Raw genomic sequence first — 17,487 nt, forward strand, 5'->3', positions numbered from 1 at the left:
TTTTCTTCTCTTAATGATATTTTGCATCAATAGATGGCACAACATGAATAATCATGTTTACGGTTTATTTATTTTTTTTTTTAATATTTTGGTTTGGTTTGTTAATATTTTCGTTTTGGTTGATTGTTTGTTTATTGACAGAAACACGTATGCAATATAATAATGTGTGATATTTTTTTCTGGTTAACATCATTATTATCGGTATTGTCATCATTGGATTGTATAGAAACAAAGATATTTTTGTTTTTGTTTTTGGTTGTTTAATACGCATAACCGTTTCGTTTCGAATTTCGATTTTCTTTTTAATTTTGGTTGTTCAATGATAATTTAAAGCTGTAAATAATTTGGGTAAAATTGATTGTCAAAACAAGAAGAAATGTCAAAAATTGTGGATAATAATCATTATCGAAAGGATGATAATAATGATGATGACATAAGTGATTGTTCCAAATCAAATCTATTAAAAAATGATGATCAACAGAATAAAAAAACAAATGATGATGAAAATCGTTTGAAAATTCTTCGTCAAATTTCATTACCATTACTTGTTGCCGGTTTTGGTATGGTTTTAGCCGGTATTCTACTTGATCATATCAAAGTAAGTAATCGATGATTGATTCATATTGATTTTCATTTTTTTTCCATTCTCTCTTCACTGAATACAAAAGACATCGGTTGTATTTATAAATATGCCCGAAATTTATATATTATTGCCAGCATTATTAGGTCTGAAAGGTAATCTTGAAATGACAATGACAAGTCGTTTATCATCAATGGCAAATTGTGGTCAATTAAATAAAGAAAATCGTTTACAAATATTTCGATCAAATATTGCACTTGTACAGGTATGCTATTTTCGGATAATAATGATAATTTCGAATTTCACTATTTGTTTGACTAACAAACTAATTTTGTTCATATATTTTTAACCAACTTTTTTGTTCATGTTGTTGTTCATGTATTTCACATGTATCCATAAGTGTCAATCAATTGTAATCGGTTTTGCTGCCGCTTTATTTGCATTATTGGTCAATCTATTTTATTCATCATCAACAAATATGTTTAATGGTTATTATAATCGTTCAACATCAACAATCCATTTTAATCATATACCGATGCTTTGTGCAACAAGTATTATTACAGCTTCATTAACTAGTCTTTTGCTTGGTAATTTTGTTGTTTTTGTCATTAGATTTATTGAATTTTATATATTTTATATATTTGTAAATATAAACTTCTAACTTGTTTATAATTTGTGTTTTTAATAGCAACCATAATGATATTGGTAATTTGTTGGACAATCAAACATGATATTAATCCGGATAATGTAGCAACACCAATTGCTGCTGCATTAGGTGATCTAGTTACATTGGCAATTCTTTATGTGATTGCATCAATTTTCTATTCGATTATGGGTTTGTTTTTTGTTTTGTGTTTTTCCTTGCCGAATATCTCAAAAGATTAATAACTGTTTTTGTTTGTTGACAGATGATTGGTGGTTTATATTGGTGATAATTGTTATCATTAGTTTATTGTTAGTCAATTGGTTAGCTAATGTGGCACGTTCACATTTATCAACCGGTTCATCACTTGGTTTACGTTGTTGGATACCAATGTTTATTGCTATGTTTATATCAAGTATTAGTGGTTTTATATTAAGCTATTCGGTTATTCGTTTTGATGATATTGCTGCATATCAACCATTAATGAATGGTGTTGGTGGTAATATTGCCGCCATACAAGCATCACGTTTATCATCAAATTTACATATGATACGTACATTTAATCAGGAAAATTCCCATAGTAAATTATTACGTCTAGTCAAACAATTTGATGGACATAATTTGTTTGCTTTTCTTATTGGAAAAGGTAATTTAATTGAAAATATGTTTTGAATGACTAATTTTGTTTTTTTTTGTTTTTTTTTGAATGAATAAAGATCAACATTCACTATCAACACAAACATTATTATCGGTTGTAATGCCATTTCATTTAATATTTTTTGTATTATTAAATCAATTCAATGACCATCAACATCCATCCAAATATTTATGGCTATTTTTACCCATTTATTTGATCTCAACATTTATACAGGTATTAATTTTACTATTAATAACCGGTATAATTATTATGAAATTATGGAAATATGGACATAATCCTGATGATTCATCAATACCATATTTAACAGCATTTGGTGATTTATTGGGTACTATTTTGCTTACTATTGCCTTTTATTTATATGAATTTTCTGTACAATTTTTATGATATAAACCGATCAAAGTATTCAAAAATTAAATGTTGTGCCTTTCATTCAAATTGTTGTTTTTTGTTTGTTTCAAATTTAAATTTAAATTTATTTATTTTTTAAAAACTACATTTACATAATGATAATTATATTGATTAATAATAATATAATGAATTGGTTGTATAATGATAATGATGATTGAGAATTTTTTTCCATTTTTGTTGATGAAGCAGCTCTTGGTGATCGTTGAGAGTTTTCAATCGATAAATTCAATTGATCGTTATCGAAAAATTTTGATTGTTGTTTTGGTTGTAAATTTTTATCCTTATTTCGGCTATTATAATGTCGATATAGATGATTATTATTTTGTAATGAAATATTTCTATTAATGGTATTATTAACAATATTATCCGATGTTTGTTGTTTAACATTATTGTTGTTATTGATCAATGTTGATTCAGTACCTGCTGGTGGCATTGTTTCACTTATAATTGATTCTGTTGTTGTTTTTGTTTTTGTCGATTCCGATGATGATATTGTCGTTGTAGGTGATGATGATGATTTTGACCAATGTTTCTGATCAATTGATTTCATTATGTTTTGTGATTCAAGAAAATCTTTAACAACAATATTAATTTCATCGTTTAATTGTTGTTGTTGTTGTTCATTAATAATCGTATCAAATGGATCATTTGTAGTTGATTGTGATAATTGTTCACGATATATTTCCTGTACATAGATTTGTGGATCAATTGTTGATGGATTTGTTGTTGTTGTTGTAATCGATGATAATGGTAATGACGATGATGGTGGTAATGTTTGTACTTCTTGTTGTGGTTGTTGTTGTAATTTTTCCGATTTTAATTGTTTTTCATTAATTTTAATAATTTTTGATGATTTTTCCTGTACAGATTGTGATGATAATGATTGAAAATTACCAATAATTTCCGATGATGATGATGATATGATTGATACAGAAGCTTCAGCTGCTGTTTGTTGTTGTTGTTGTTGTTCAGATATTGTATATTCATCATCATCATCATCAATTTCATCATTAATCCATTGTTTATTTGGTTGATTTGTTGTTGTTGTTGATTTTTTTGTTTTTTTAGTTAACAATGTTGTCGATGTTGACGATGTTGTTGTTGTTGTTGTCATTGTTTGTAATTGTGCATTACCTGCAGCAATCATCATTATTTTATCATCACCACTATCAGTATCATCGAAAAAATTATCACCTAAATCAATTTCTTCAATAGGTGTTGTTGTTGATAATGATGATAATGATGAAAATTCTGTTGTTTGTTGTTGATCATCAAAATTATCATCAATCATTTCATTATTATTATCATTATCAATCATATCCATATCTGTATTGAATTGTTCGGCACTATAATCAAAAATTGCTGTTTCATTAAATTGATCGATCAATTGAATTTCATCATCATTATTATTATCATTATCGATCATTTCGTTGAATGGTTTTTGAGATTTAGATGATGACAATGATGATTGAACATTTGGACAATCAAGTACAGGTGATTCATTTTCATCATTATAACATGGTTCTAAATCACATTGATCATAACATTTTCCTTCATCACCGAATGGTATATTTGGTGTTATTTTTTTATTAAATGGTATGTTTGGATCTGGTTTGATGTGAGGAAAAAATAATCATTAAAAAACTTAACAAAAACTTTACAAAACAAATTATCCATACCAATACAAAGAAATACCGGTTCACCAGCATATTGTCCTTTACCATATGGATGAAGATGTGGACATTTTTGTTGTACTTGTTCACAAACACTTTGACATGGTTTTATAAGATTACCATATAAATGATATGGTATTATAACTGAACAAAGCCAATCTCTATATGCTAATTTACAATCACGACATGTCCATACAACTGACCATTTAGCTTGGCAATCATAACGATGTAATATTGATTCATATTCACATGCTAAATCTTCAACTAAATTATCCAATATTATTAATTCTTTTAATATTCTTGAACAATCAGTTGAATTTATAACTAATGAATAAAGATGTTTACTTAAACTACGTTCAATTTTAAATCGACGACATGATCTTAAATGAAGATTTTCTAATAAATCTTTACGCATTAAACGACGATCCGAATGACAAATTTCATCGATTAATGATTCATTCAGATATAAACAACGTTGAAATGTCATTGTTTTACGATTTTCTTCTTTAGTCATTTTTTCAACACGTGATATACTTAATAATTCATCAACAGTTAAACTTGATCCAGGTAAATGTTCAGCTAGTAATTGTTTTTTTAATTTTAATTTACGTTCACAATGAATGGATGGTTGAAAACAACGATTACAACCATCACCATCCGGATCATCACATGTATCAATCAATTTTTTTCTTTGTTGTTTATCATTATTATTATTATTATTATAATGATGTTGTTGTTGATGATGATTATATGATGGATGATAATGTTGTTGTTGTTGTTGTTGATGATGATTATTATATTGATCCAAATTATCATCAACAACAACATCATCATAATAAATATTTTGATCAAAATCTAAATCCATTATATCATTATTATCATCAAATTCATTATAATTATTATTATTATAATGATTATTATTATTATATTGATTACGAACAATAAATTCTTTATGTAACCATGGACTATGATGAAATCTTAATGGCCATTCATTTGTTTGTTGTTGTTGTTGTTTAATTAAATCATTATTATTATTATTATTATTAGTTGTTGTTGTTGTTGTTATAGTTAAAATTGGTTGAATATTATGATCAACAATAATAATCAACATTAAATATGGTGATAATATTAATTTAATCATTATTAACAATTACAAAAAACAAACAAACAAACAAACAAACATCATCCAAAACACCAAAAACATCGAAATTCATCCAAACATCCAACATACATCCATTCTGAGCCAAATCCGTTCCAATTCCGTTATTGAATCCGTTATATAGCATATATAGGAAACGATGCTAAAAAAATGATGAACTTTTAAAAATTTACGCATGTCCATATACAGAGAGAGAAGAATATATTCAATCGAAAACAAAAAATTTATTTTCTTTCATTTCATTTCATTTAAAATCAAAAACAAAACATAAAACATAAAACAAACAAATTGGCAATTAATTAATTAATTTCTTTTTTTTGTTGACCTAATTAAAATTACATGGGAAAAGGGGTTTTTTTTTGTTGAAGAAAAGATTGATTGGTTATCGATATATATTTTGTTTTGCCTATTTTTTGAAAAAATAATAATTGAAAAATCAATAATAAATTTTTGCTGCTGTAAATGTATGATGATTATGATTATGATGATTATCATTATTATTCAGTATAATCCAAAAATTATGATATTCTTGATAGCTAATTGAAATTTTTTCACTTGTATAACGTGTTAAACGAATATCTTTTCGTATTTGTTCATTAATCTGGCCACGATAACCACCTTTTCGTAATAATGAATCTATTGTTTGTATATGATTCCAATCTATAATTTTTTAAAAAATTTAATTTAAAGAAAATTTTTATTCAAATTCATTCAAATTTCATACTTTGTTCAGTAGCAACTTCAGGCAAATATGTTGCCGTACGTTTTATACCATTTTCATTACGAAATTCAATACGAATACCGTGAACACCAATAATCCAATCTAAATAATCATTGCCATCTTCAAAATTCATCAATAATGAAACACAAACATGTAGTTTATTGAATTCATCTTTAGTTATCGGTTTGAAACGACTATCGCGTAATGCACTGTTTTCATTTTTGAAAAAAGCCGAAAATTCTAATCAATTCATCACAGAAAAACAAAAACAAACCTTGATAATGCATAATCACGAAGACCAACATGAAGTGGTATAGCCGTAAATGTACCAATACAACCACGTAGACGTTTATCTTGACCAATTTTCCATGTTACAAATAATGGACTAATTTACAAACAAAAATTAATTAAGTAATTAAAAATTTTTGTAATTGTAAAATCATCATCCACATACTATGAATTATTTGTAAAATCAGGTCGTCCAGGTGGTTGTTTATGATAAAGATGTGCATACAGTACATCAAAACAGAAAAAACACATTAAATTCGATGCAACCAATAATGAAGTTGATGATTGTTGTTGTTGTTGTTTTTGATCTTGAATATTGATTATAGTTTGATTTTTCGATATTTTTGACAATTTATTATTGAATGATGATGTAGATGATGATGATGATTGATTATCATTGATTGGATATTTATTTATAATTGATATTGTTTGTTGTAAATTATCATTATCAACATCATCATCATTGCCATCATCACCATTGTCATCAACATTATTAACATTTTGATTATTACCATTATGGTTATTATTATTATTATATAATTGATTATTTGAATTTGATTGATAATGATTACGATTATTATTATTATTATTACTATTGATGTTATTGTTATTCGAATTATAATGATGATGATTATGATTATTATTTGAATTTAAATTTGAACGTCGAAATTCATTTTTACGAAATTTTTTATTATTAACAACAACATTATTCGTACGTATTAATTGATGGTTATTATTATTGTTGTTGTTGTTGTTGCCATTTTGTAATAAATTCTGTTGTTGTTGTTGTTGATTTTCATGATGATTATGATTATAACCAAAATTGTTCATTATGAACGATATTGTTTTTCTTTTTTTCAATTCTTCGGTGTTTTGCTTTTCCAATTTTTTAAAAAAGGCAAGAGGTATTTGTTTTTTTTACAACATTAAATTCTAAATAAGTAGATTGGATATTCTAGATTGAAAGGTGGTAGATTATCAACCAAAAAAAGTAAATTCGTTTCTTTTCGTTTCGTTTATTAGATCAATACAGAGTAGCAGCAGCAGCAGCAAATCATCAGATCGATAATCTAGAATTATTATTATTATCATTAGAGAAATGAGTTTGTTAATGAAAAAAAACTCCGAAATTTTTTAACTTACTTTATCAAATATATAAATGATCTGAGATTCTATTCGATTTTTCTCTAAGTTTTTAAAAAATTTCTAAATTCATTGTTTCTAGGTTTGTTTTTCTGTTTCTTCTAGGGCCGAAGAATCATATGTACAGATAATGGTGACTAATTTTTGTGTGTGTGTGTTTAACCTAACTTAAAAGTGAAAAAAAACGTAACAAAAAAAAAAACAAAAAAAAAAAAAAACAAACAATTCAAATGGATTGGACACACACACAAAAAAAACCAAATTTTCTTCGGATGTTGATCGATTGATTTTTCGAATCAAAAAACAAAAAATCGAATCATTCCATTCGATCTGTATGGAAAAAACAGCAAAGTTAATGGAAAAAATTTAATCATAATCAAAACATACCCAACAAACAAACAAACAATCCAATCCGTTTGAGAATTTGAATAATCGTTTTGTCAATATAAATTCATAATTATTAAGTTTTTCCTTTTTTAGTTTTTTTTCAATTATTTTTGCTTTCCAAAAATTTCAATTTCAATTCATCAAAATTGATTTTTTGGGATACATTTTCTTTTCACATCATCATCATAACCATCAGCTCCAGCAGCAGCAACCAGAAATCAGAAAATCAAAACATTTTTATATTTGATTTTCAAACCAATAAAAAAAATTATAAGATCGTCATAATAATCATAGCCAGAATAGATCGAAATACAATAGAACGGAAAAATAAAACCAATCGTTATCGAAATCAAACAAACAACGATGAAAGTCAAACAAAAAAATCAATCCAACCAAGCCAAACAAAAACAAAAACTCAAATCGCACACATATACATTGAAGGAAAAAAGAGTGGTAAATATGATGAACTAAAAAAAAGAAAAAAAGAAAATACCAAATACGAAAAATATTACGACGAAATTGGAAAAATATACAGAAACAAAAAAAATTGAAAATGCGCAAGTCTGATTTATAGAAGAGAAAACAAAAAAAAAGTCCTTGTCGTCGAAAAAATAAATATATTTGTATTTGTGTACATTAATGCCATCTAGTGATGTGATGTGTTTCAATTATTAAATCTTTGACCAAAAGATGACGTTGTAAATATCGTAAATTTATATTTGTAATTTTTTTTTTTTTTGATTAAAAATCAATATTTTCGTTTTTTTTTGCAGAATAAATAATAAATAAATAATAGACAAGGATCATAAATTATTATTTTTTGGATGAAAATATCATCGTCATCTTTCAGAAGATCAAAGATGATAATAAATGAAAAATAATATCTGGGAAACAGATTTTCTTTCAAACAAACAAACAAGAAAAGAAAAGAAAGAAAATGATATTAAAGGATGGTCGAAATTGTTTGTTTATTTTTTTCCTTTGATCATCATTTATCGAACGGGGGGAAAATTGCTCAAACAACAACAACAAAAACATTTATCGTATGATGACAACCAAAATTTATATTTACAGAGATTTTTTTTTTAATACTTTAATATAGTTAATTTAAATTTTATCGTTACAAATTATGGTTATTGTTTGTTGTTGTTTTAAAATGTCAAAATTTATTTCATTTCATTTTTCTCTCCCACTCTTTTGCCAAATGGTTGGTTTGACATTGATGATAATAATGTTTGCTTATGTACAGTTTCCCTGGTCAAACGAATGAATTTTCGTTTTTTTTCAGTCATTTTCTTGAATGTCAAAATCAAATGTCAGGATTTTTTTATTTATTTATTTTCCTTTTATTTATCCGGATAGCCGGTTATTTTTTTTTTCTTCTGTCTTTCTTAATATTTATCTTTTCTTTCGTTCGGGGTATGTTTTAGTTAGTTGATGGAAGTGATGGATTGATTTTTTTTGTTGTTGTTGTCTTGGTTGGTACCAGGAATAGGGAGAAAAGAAACAGACCATATATTCAACAAACCAAAAAAAAATAAAATCGAAAATCTGACTGTTTCAAAAGACCAGAATTTTTTTTCTGTTAACGCAAAATCTCAATCAATCGATTTGATTGTTTGAAAAAAAACGACAAACAAACAAACAAAATAGCCATATAATGGTCTGTGTATTTGTTTCAAAATAAATAAACGGATCCCAAAAAAAACCGGAATGTATTTTCGATGGGATCATGTAGTCCATTACAGCAACCTTTTTTTTGTTGGTCGTTTTGTTTTCAAAGTGTCAAGAATTTCTTTTTCTTTTTTTTAACACTTTACATAATAATGACAAATAGAATTCCTGTCCTGAATCACAAGAATCTGAAAACGAAAATCTAATCTAACTAAAATGCCTTTTGTGTGTGTGTGCGTTTGTTTCATTTGCATTTTGAATTTTTGTTTGTTATTTTTCTGGATTCTGGTATTTCAAATATCGATAGATTTTTATTGTTGTTGTTGTGAAATTAATCTCATTTGTTTTGTTTTTTTTCCGAAGATAGAATCCGATTCTGATTCTGTTTGTTCAATAACAAATAATGATAACCAAAAAAAAAAAAAAAAAATATTCAAATGAAATTCCATATTTTTTCGGGTCCTGAATTCAATGTTTGGATTAATTTTCTTTCTTTCATTTCTTTCTGGTGAAACAAACCAAAAAATTCTGTTGTTTGTTTGTTTGTTATTCAAGCAAAACAATGAACAGTAATTCTTTTTTTTTTTTTGACTAGAAAAATTATTTCCATATTTATAATGATGAAAAAAATGAACATATTTTATTTCCATTTCCAAAAACCATTTTTTTTTTATTCAAAAATATTTTTCTAATTAGCATTCATAATGTAGATGGCATTGTTTTGCTTTTGTTTTTGTTTTATTCTGGACATTGGTCAATTATTTTGTCATCATCATCATACAATGACCAATTGGCTATTAAAATCATCATTATAATGATGATGATGATGATGAAATAAATGAAACAAAAATCAAATTCTTTAGATTTTTACATTTGATTGACATTTCGGGAAACAAAAATTTCATTTTGATTGAAATTAATTTGAATTTTCGTTTTCTGATTTTCACAGTAATCAATCACATGCACGCAGAGAAAAGAGCAGAGCAGAACAGTGTAGACATCAAAGTTAATTTTCTGTTTTTTCAACCAAAAAAAAAAAATCAAATAAAACAGCGAAAAAAAAGAATGTATTTTTTTTTACTGGCTGGACATTCATGATAATTCAATTCAATTTTGTTTTTTATGGGGAGATGTTTCGGTGTTATTTGCCATGTTTTTGTTTTGTTTTGTAAAAAAAAGTTACAAAAATTTCTATTTACCTTTTTTTTGCAACTGGGTTAAATTCTAAAAAGCAATCTGCAATCAATCATATAGCAAACCAGTGTATCCCCGGTAAGTATGTATACCCGGTGTGTGTTTGTGTGTACATTTTTGAATGATAATGAAAATAGACCATTGAAGAAACAAAAACCGATGTTCTATGTTTATTAATGATGACACCGTGAATATAAAGTCATTGTTTGGGATAGAATTCAGAATTTTATAAAGTTTGTTGAATGTCATTTTCCCTGACTCACATTGCCTTTTCCAATATTCTTTGAGATCCAAGAATTCTCTTGAATTTTTTCGACAAACAAACAACAACAACAGTAGTAAATTCATCATAATCATAATAATATTACATTATTGACAAAAATGGAAATATGAATTGGAAAATCTTGGATTTTTTTTTGTTGAGAAAATTTTGAAGAAAGAAAAAAAATCATTCAATGGAATTCAATGGATGATTGAAGATGATGATGCATCAAATATCAATATTTTTGTTGTTGTTGTTGTTTTTTCGGTTGAAATTTTGTCAAAATTCAAACAACAACAACAACAACAGTGAAATTCTATCAGTAGTGGCATCCACAAGAATAACAACCGTTTTTTTTCTTCTATTTTGTTGTTTTTCGCCAAGTTTATTTATTTGAAAATCGGTTTGTTTTTTCAAACACAGACACACTTTGAAAACAACAAACAAACAAACAAACAAACAAACAAACAAACATCTGCATCATTTTTTTTTTACTCTCTTTTCGTAAGATTCCGGAAATTCTTTCTTGAACAGTATCGGGTATTCATCTTTTTTTTTTAAAAGATGTTTCTTGTTTGTTTGTTTGGCATTGAAACATTGCGAAACATCAAGGAAAAAAAAAACTGAAAACAGGAAACCGGATACTGTAAGTGAAACTTTCATTCGTTACACACACACACACATCTGTTGTTTAAAAGTAGAAAGAAGAAAAAAATCATTTTCTTTTCTGCTTTAAAATTTCAATTTAAAATTTCAATTTTCAATTTTTCAATTTTTTTTTCTCTTTGATTTTTGTCGATAAAGAAGAATAATTAAATAAATGTGTTGTTGTTGTTGTTGTTTTGTCGACAGCAACAACAACAACATTAATTACAAACACACATAATGTGATTGTATTTTTTGTTTTGATTTGAAAATTTATTTTTATTTTTTGTTTAGAAAAAAAAATATTGAAAAAAAACATATGCATAATATGTTTTCCAAAAATTCTCTAATGAGATATTCTCTAGATATGACTTTATATACAATCAACATTTACAGAATATTTCAGAAAAGTTTTTCTGAAAAAAATTCTTTGATCCTTTTTTGAATAATATAAACCGATTATCATTATCATTTCATTTCGTTTCATTTGAATATCCTGAGGGTTAACTATTCTCGTATCAACTAAAACGCAAAAAACGAGAAAAAATATCACTAATACTTTCGGTAATTATCGAACATTAAAGCTTTAATCAGAAAAAAGAAGCAAGAAAAAAATTTGGAAAATGAAAATTTTGCTGAAAATCTCCGATTTTGGATATTTTCAGCAAAAACCGAAAAACGATGAACTGAAAATGGAATCCAAAAAAAAAGGCCAAACTAATCACGAAACAAGAATCGTGATTAGTTTCATTTCATCAAATTCCAAAATTGGAAGAAAATATGAACCAGAAAAAGAAAAAAATCATTTATTAGTTACAGAATTCATCAGAATCAAATTCCTATTCAATAATTTTTCTTTTTCTTTTTTGAAGATTCTTTATCGAATTCTGTTGTTGGTTGATCAACATTTGATTTTGTCAAATCTTTATCAAAATATGATGATGATGATATTAATATCAATTTACGTCATTCATTTTGATTCTGTTCTGGTTTGTGTTTGAGTTTGTTGTAAAAGGTTACGAAAAAAAATCAATGTTTTTTTTCGAAACAAACAAACAAACAACCGATACATATCGATGATGATGATCGGATCGGATCGTTTGGTAATCAAGAACCAAAACGATGATCGAAAAAGAAAGAAGAAGAAGAATTCTTTATTTGCTATGATGAGAGAGAGAGAGAGAGAGAGAGAGAGAGAGAGAGAGAGAGAGAGAAAATATCAAAACAAGAACAAGATTGGAAATTCCTATTTTTTCTTCTTTGCTTGTTTGTTTGTTTGTTTGTCTGTTTCTTGAACAACAGCAACAAGAAGAATAAGAAATATCTTTCGTAAGAATTGTTTTATTATTATTTATGAATGAATGATTAGTTTTCGATTGAGAATTTTGTTTTTGTTTTTCATCCAAAAAAAAAGATAATCATGTGATCTGAGGAGAATGATTTGATTTTTTTTTTTTTTTGAAATCTGTTCTTTTTCATCGATATTTTTCTTTCAAGTTTATTTGTTTATCGATTTTAAACTTGAATTTAAAAGAAAAAAAAATTTTCAATTCACAAATCAAAGATCATGATTATGTGACAGAGTAAGTCGGAAATAGTCATTATTATATCGATGTAAAATGGATCGGAAAATTTTCCTTTGAAACGAACGAATGAACAAAATCACCAATCAAACATCCAATTCACACACACACACACAGAGCGAGTGAGATTCTATTTCTTCACGCCAAACAAAAAGCTTTGCGAAAAAAAAGAAGAAAAATTTGACAGGAAATGTTTTCTTTTTTCTTTTTTTTTCTTTTAGCTCGAACAAACAACAAACAACAACATTTCCATTTTTCATCTCTTTCATTCAATATTATCATCATCAAATGTCGCTAGAAAATGAAAATGATGCACACGCACATCGCACATACAATATTTGATTTGTTTGACATCAACATCATCATCATCATAATCATCATTAACATTTATTTATCATTCGATCGGATCGATCGATGACAGATAACACAAGCCTGTAAGAATAATTGATTTGATTTGACAAGAGAAACAAGAAACGAAACGAAGGAAAATATAAATCCATCTAATGATAATTGTTTTTGGCTATTGAACTTGGTCAATATTTTTGTGTGATTTTGTCTGATTTTCTAATTTTGTTTTTGGCGCGTGAAAATGACATATGTTAATTTTGTTTGTTTGGACAATAATCGAATATAGTATAAATTATCGAGAAGAAAACAAAACAAAATCAATTGAATGTCAATTTCAGATCCAATGTTTTTTTGGTTTGTTTTTTTTTGGTATCAAAAAAAATAAGAAAAGAATTTTCCCAGAAATTTTTTTTCTTGAAAATTTTCCCACAAAATACATTTTTCAACAAAAACAAATTGTGACAAGAGAAAAAAAAACAGTGAAAACTAAATGATTACGTAACCAAAATGATGATGAAAAAAAGCAGAAACTTTTTTTTTGTTTTGTTCAAGTTTTTGATGAAGAAAATTAAATTTAGAAAAAAAAAAAAAAACACAAAACATTGAATTGACATTAACCAACCAACCAACCAACCGACCAAAACAAACAATTCAATTCTCACTACTAATTGGTTCAATACAAGTCAAACATTATGATGAAATAACCTGTATCATGATCATCATCATTGAACTAAAAATTAGTAATATTGTGTAATCTTAAATGATCTTTTGTAAAAAAAACAAAAAATAAAATAAAATTTTTTGAGTGTTTTTTGTTGTTTGTTTGTTTGTTTGTCGTTTGTTGTATGTGTATCGATCCATTCATCCATTCATACATTCTTTATTGAATGTTTGATTCTGTAAGATTTTTGTAGAAAAGAAAAGGAAAAAACTTTTCATTTTTTTTTCTCTACTTTTACTTTTTTTCATTTCATTTCATTTCATTTCATTTTGTTTTGTTTTGTTTGTCACACACACACATATATAATTGATATATGAATTGAAATCGAAATGAAATGATGATACTACTACTACATCATCATCATCATCATCATGTTTATTTTGGATCATGTTTTCTCTTTCTTTCTTTCTTTCTTTCTCAAATAACTAACTAAATATCTTTTTTTTTAAAAAAAAGACGACTTTTTCTTTTTTTCACTTCACTCTCTTCTTCAATCATCTTCTCAAATCATTATCAACATTATTTTATTTACCAAAAACAAGTAACCAGCGAAAGAAAAAGGAAAAACTTACCAGAACCAAAGAAAAGTTGTTTTTTCCTTCAGGCAATCAGCATTATTACTTGTAGTATTTTTTTTGTTTGTTTGTTTTTTTTTTGGTTTTAATAAGTGGAAATTCTTTGTTTTGTTTTTTTGAAGAAAATAAAATAATCAAATGTCCATCATTATTATTATTTTTTTTTGTTTTGGTTTTTTAGGGTCACCATATCCATTAACGAATGGTTAATGAATGAATTGAATGGGGAATGAATTTGTCAGTGAATGTTGCATGAAGGAAAAACTCTTTACTTTCTTTTCTTTCTTTCTTTCATTCGTTTGATTCTTCTTATCAAACTTATTATCTATTTATAAGAGAAATGAGCGAAAGATGGAATAAAGATTCTTTGGACCATAATAATGATGATGATGATGATGAATAAATCGGGTTAGGAATCATGTATACTTTTTTTTCGTTTCCTTTTAAGTTCTATGGATTCTGGAGATTCTGTTTCTCGTTCATCTTCTTAATATTATTAAAGATATTCCTTACATTCAATGATTTCAAATGTTACGAATGTTTTTGTAACTAACTGAATGAATGAATGAATTATTTAGGATATTAGAATATTATTCAAGGATATATATAAATATAATATGGATGGATTTAAAGATGATGTTTCATTCTTTTTTGGGTTGTTCTTTGATTTTTTTTTTTTTTGATGTTTTTATTTGAAATTTTTTTTTATATAATTCATGTTTTTTCTTAATCAATCATATATGAATATGATGTCATTTATCATCATCATACCATGATGATAATAAACATCCGATAACCATTACCAATTCTTTTTTATCATAGAACAAGAGTGAGTGAAAAAAACCGGAGGAAAACCGGTCATCATAATAATCATCCGCATCATCTTTTTTTTCCCCATTGATGCTTCAAAATGCCTTATGCCTTGCTTTACAAACAAACAAAATAATGGTAACAAATTGAACGTCAAAAAAATGAAAATGTGAGGAGGATGCGACGGAAAAAGCAAAAGCAAAAAAAAATTGAAAGCTGACAACTGAATCGATGTGTGTGTGTGTGTGTTTGCCTTTCTAATCTTTATTCATAATCATCATCATCATCATATTTTTATTAACATCACACACATATTGGAAAAAGGAAAAAAAAAGATTTTCCTTTTTTTCTGTAATAAAGAATGGAAAAATTGAAATAATAATAACAACAACGACAACAATTTTGATTATTATCTAAATAGAGAGAGGTAGTGGTTAACACTGTTACCCAAACACATCACTTATTCCGGTTGTTGTTGTTGTTGCTGTTTTGGAAAAAAAACTCGTAAATAAAACGGTAAATTCTGGCTATGTGTACTTGTTTCGCCTACTTTAAAAATAACAAACGAATTTGCATATATAAATTTTTCCAGATGAAATTTTTCACTTTTTCATTCATTTTGTTTTTGATAAACGAACCAGAAAAAATTTCTATTTTTTTTTGAAAAAAATAAAAAATAAAATTCGGTATTTTTCATTTTTTTCAAAAAAAAGACATAGTGGTAGTGGTGGTGGTTAATTTTTATCAAAAATTCTGATTAAATTAACTAGCAACCTGCGATATACTGCATATATAGAATTTTTGTGATGAAAGCAGAAATGACACCAAAAAAAGGTAATAATCCTACATACACACACTGGCACTATGCACTATGTGTTTGTGTTTGATTTCCAATTTCAATTCGTAAAATTCTAGTTTCGAAAAAATATTCTGGAATAAAATACCAGAAAAGGAACCAGTTTTTTGTTCATGTTTTGTTTTGTTGTTGTTCAAATAAATATATAGATTTTCTGTTTGAAAATTTTTTTATTTTAGATTCGACGTCGTTGTCGTTGTCAAATTATATCATAATGTATTTCCTGCTTCCAACACACTAACACTATCGCCAATGGTGTTCCATTATAAAACACCAACAAATTGATAAGAAATGTGAACGAGTAAGAGAGTGAATGCGAATGAAGCCCAAACAACAACAACAACAAAAAAGCAAACAAACAAACCAACCAACTAAACATTTGGAAATGAAAAAAAGTTCATTTGCCAACACCATTCTTTTTTTTCATTTTATATAGATATTATATGATGATGATGATGGTTGTTTTATTGGAACACCAATTTGGAACCTCGCAAACAAGAAAATAGCTAGGGAACTGATAGAAAACACACACACACAAACATACCGAACGAAAAAAGGTTACCAATTTAGCGGTAACCAATTCATCTATATACATCTATTAAACAAGTAGATTTTTTTCGAAAAAAAACATTTTTACGGTAAAATTACCCAGAAATACATGAACAAAAAAAACGAATAATATTAAGGCTCCACATCACAACAAATGGAGTAGGCAATATTATCTATATATGGTGTGTGTGTGTGTGTGTGTATCAGTGTGTTATATAACAGACCAAACTCATCATCATCAACAACAACAGTGGAACAGAACAGAATATTGTGGAACAACAACAACATAGAATCATGTAGAATCTATCTTTAAGACCAGGAATATATCGAGATAATAACGAAACAACCAATGAACAAAAATGGAAGAAAAAAAAATTCGTCGTCGTCGTCGTCGTTGATGAAATATTTGCCATTCTTTACTTTGCTTTCTCTCTCTCTCTCCCATTTTTTTCTGCTTTGTTTAACAGTTTGAAAACAGAATTGGACACAAGAATTTTCTCCATCATCATCATCATCATCATCGTATAGATTCCCGAAAAAGAAAATTTCCTCAATTCCAAATTCTGTTCAGCTGCTTTTCTCTCTTTGAATTCTGTAAAAAAAAAATTCT

General features: G+C 26.7%; 3 protein-coding genes and 1 long non-coding RNA gene across 4 annotated transcripts; 2 read left to right on the top strand and 2 right to left on the bottom strand.

The window, feature by feature from the left end:
• The first annotated feature begins 72 nt into the window (after nucleotides 1-72).
• On the top strand, nucleotides 73-2,437 carry LOC113794175 (solute carrier family 41 member 3-like). The gene is made up of 6 exons (XM_075822490.1): nucleotides 73-598; nucleotides 669-845; nucleotides 981-1,167; nucleotides 1,269-1,415; nucleotides 1,489-1,869; nucleotides 1,940-2,437. Exons 1-6 carry the CDS (start codon nucleotides 377-379, stop codon nucleotides 2,263-2,265), a joined length of 1,440 nt encoding a protein of 479 aa, XP_075678605.1. The 5' UTR covers nucleotides 73-376; the 3' UTR covers nucleotides 2,266-2,437.
• Nucleotides 2,320-5,103, bottom strand: LOC142645662 (uncharacterized). Its single transcript, XM_075822487.1, has 2 exons — nucleotides 3,969-5,103; nucleotides 2,320-3,897 (listed from the first exon to the last, which is right to left on the bottom strand). Exons 1-2 carry the CDS (start codon nucleotides 5,101-5,103, stop codon nucleotides 2,378-2,380), a joined length of 2,655 nt encoding a protein of 884 aa, XP_075678602.1. The 3' UTR covers nucleotides 2,320-2,377.
• On the top strand, nucleotides 3,775-5,675 carry LOC142645664 (uncharacterized). The gene is made up of 2 exons (XR_012846739.1): nucleotides 3,775-3,885; nucleotides 3,979-5,675. It is a non-coding gene; the product is annotated as an uncharacterized LOC142645664 (long non-coding RNA).
• LOC113794174 (uncharacterized) lies at nucleotides 5,326-8,165 on the bottom strand. Its single transcript, XM_027344269.2, has 6 exons — nucleotides 7,661-8,165; nucleotides 7,274-7,603; nucleotides 6,297-7,200; nucleotides 6,117-6,227; nucleotides 5,846-6,051; nucleotides 5,326-5,781 (listed from the first exon to the last, which is right to left on the bottom strand). The coding sequence occupies exons 3-6, from the start codon at nucleotides 6,959-6,961 to the stop codon at nucleotides 5,558-5,560; spliced, it is 1,206 nt and encodes a 401-aa protein (XP_027200070.2). The 5' UTR covers nucleotides 6,962-7,200; nucleotides 7,274-7,603; nucleotides 7,661-8,165; the 3' UTR covers nucleotides 5,326-5,557.
• Nucleotides 8,166-17,487: the final 9,322 nt, after the last annotated feature.

This window comes from Dermatophagoides pteronyssinus, unplaced genomic scaffold, assembly GCF_027571235.1.
Source record: "Dermatophagoides pteronyssinus isolate colony J.1.1.1.1 unplaced genomic scaffold, Derpt_VIB-CSIC_2022.12 sq0017, whole genome shotgun sequence".
Lineage (NCBI taxonomy): Eukaryota > Metazoa > Arthropoda > Arachnida > Sarcoptiformes > Pyroglyphidae > Dermatophagoides > Dermatophagoides pteronyssinus.

Bases quoted from the DNA above. Each gene is read 5' to 3' on its own strand.
- LOC113794175 (XM_075822490.1), top strand. From the start codon at position 377: ATGTCAAAAATTGTGGATAATAATCATTATCGAAAGGATGATAATAAT. The intron at 599-668 runs GTAAGTAATCGA...TGAATACAAAAG, and splicing joins TTCTACTTGATCATATCAAA to ACATCGGTTGTATTTATAAA. The intron at 1,870-1,939 runs GTAATTTAATTG...GAATGAATAAAG, and splicing joins TGCTTTTCTTATTGGAAAAG to ATCAACATTCACTATCAACA.
- LOC142645662 (XM_075822487.1), bottom strand. From the start codon at position 5,103: ATGATTAAATTAATATTATCACCATATTTAATGTTGATTATTATTGTT. The intron at 3,898-3,968 runs GTATGGATAATT...ACATCAAACCAG, and splicing joins ACCGGTATTTCTTTGTATTG to ATCCAAACATACCATTTAAT.
- LOC113794174 (XM_027344269.2), bottom strand. From the start codon at position 6,961: ATGAACAATTTTGGTTATAATCATAATCATCATGAAAATCAACAACAA. The intron at 6,052-6,116 runs GTTTGTTTTTGT...AAATGAAAACAG, and splicing joins CGTGATTATGCATTATCAAG to TGCATTACGCGATAGTCGTT. The intron at 5,782-5,845 runs GTATGAAATTTG...AAAAAATTATAG, and splicing joins TGAAGTTGCTACTGAACAAA to ATTGGAATCATATACAAACA.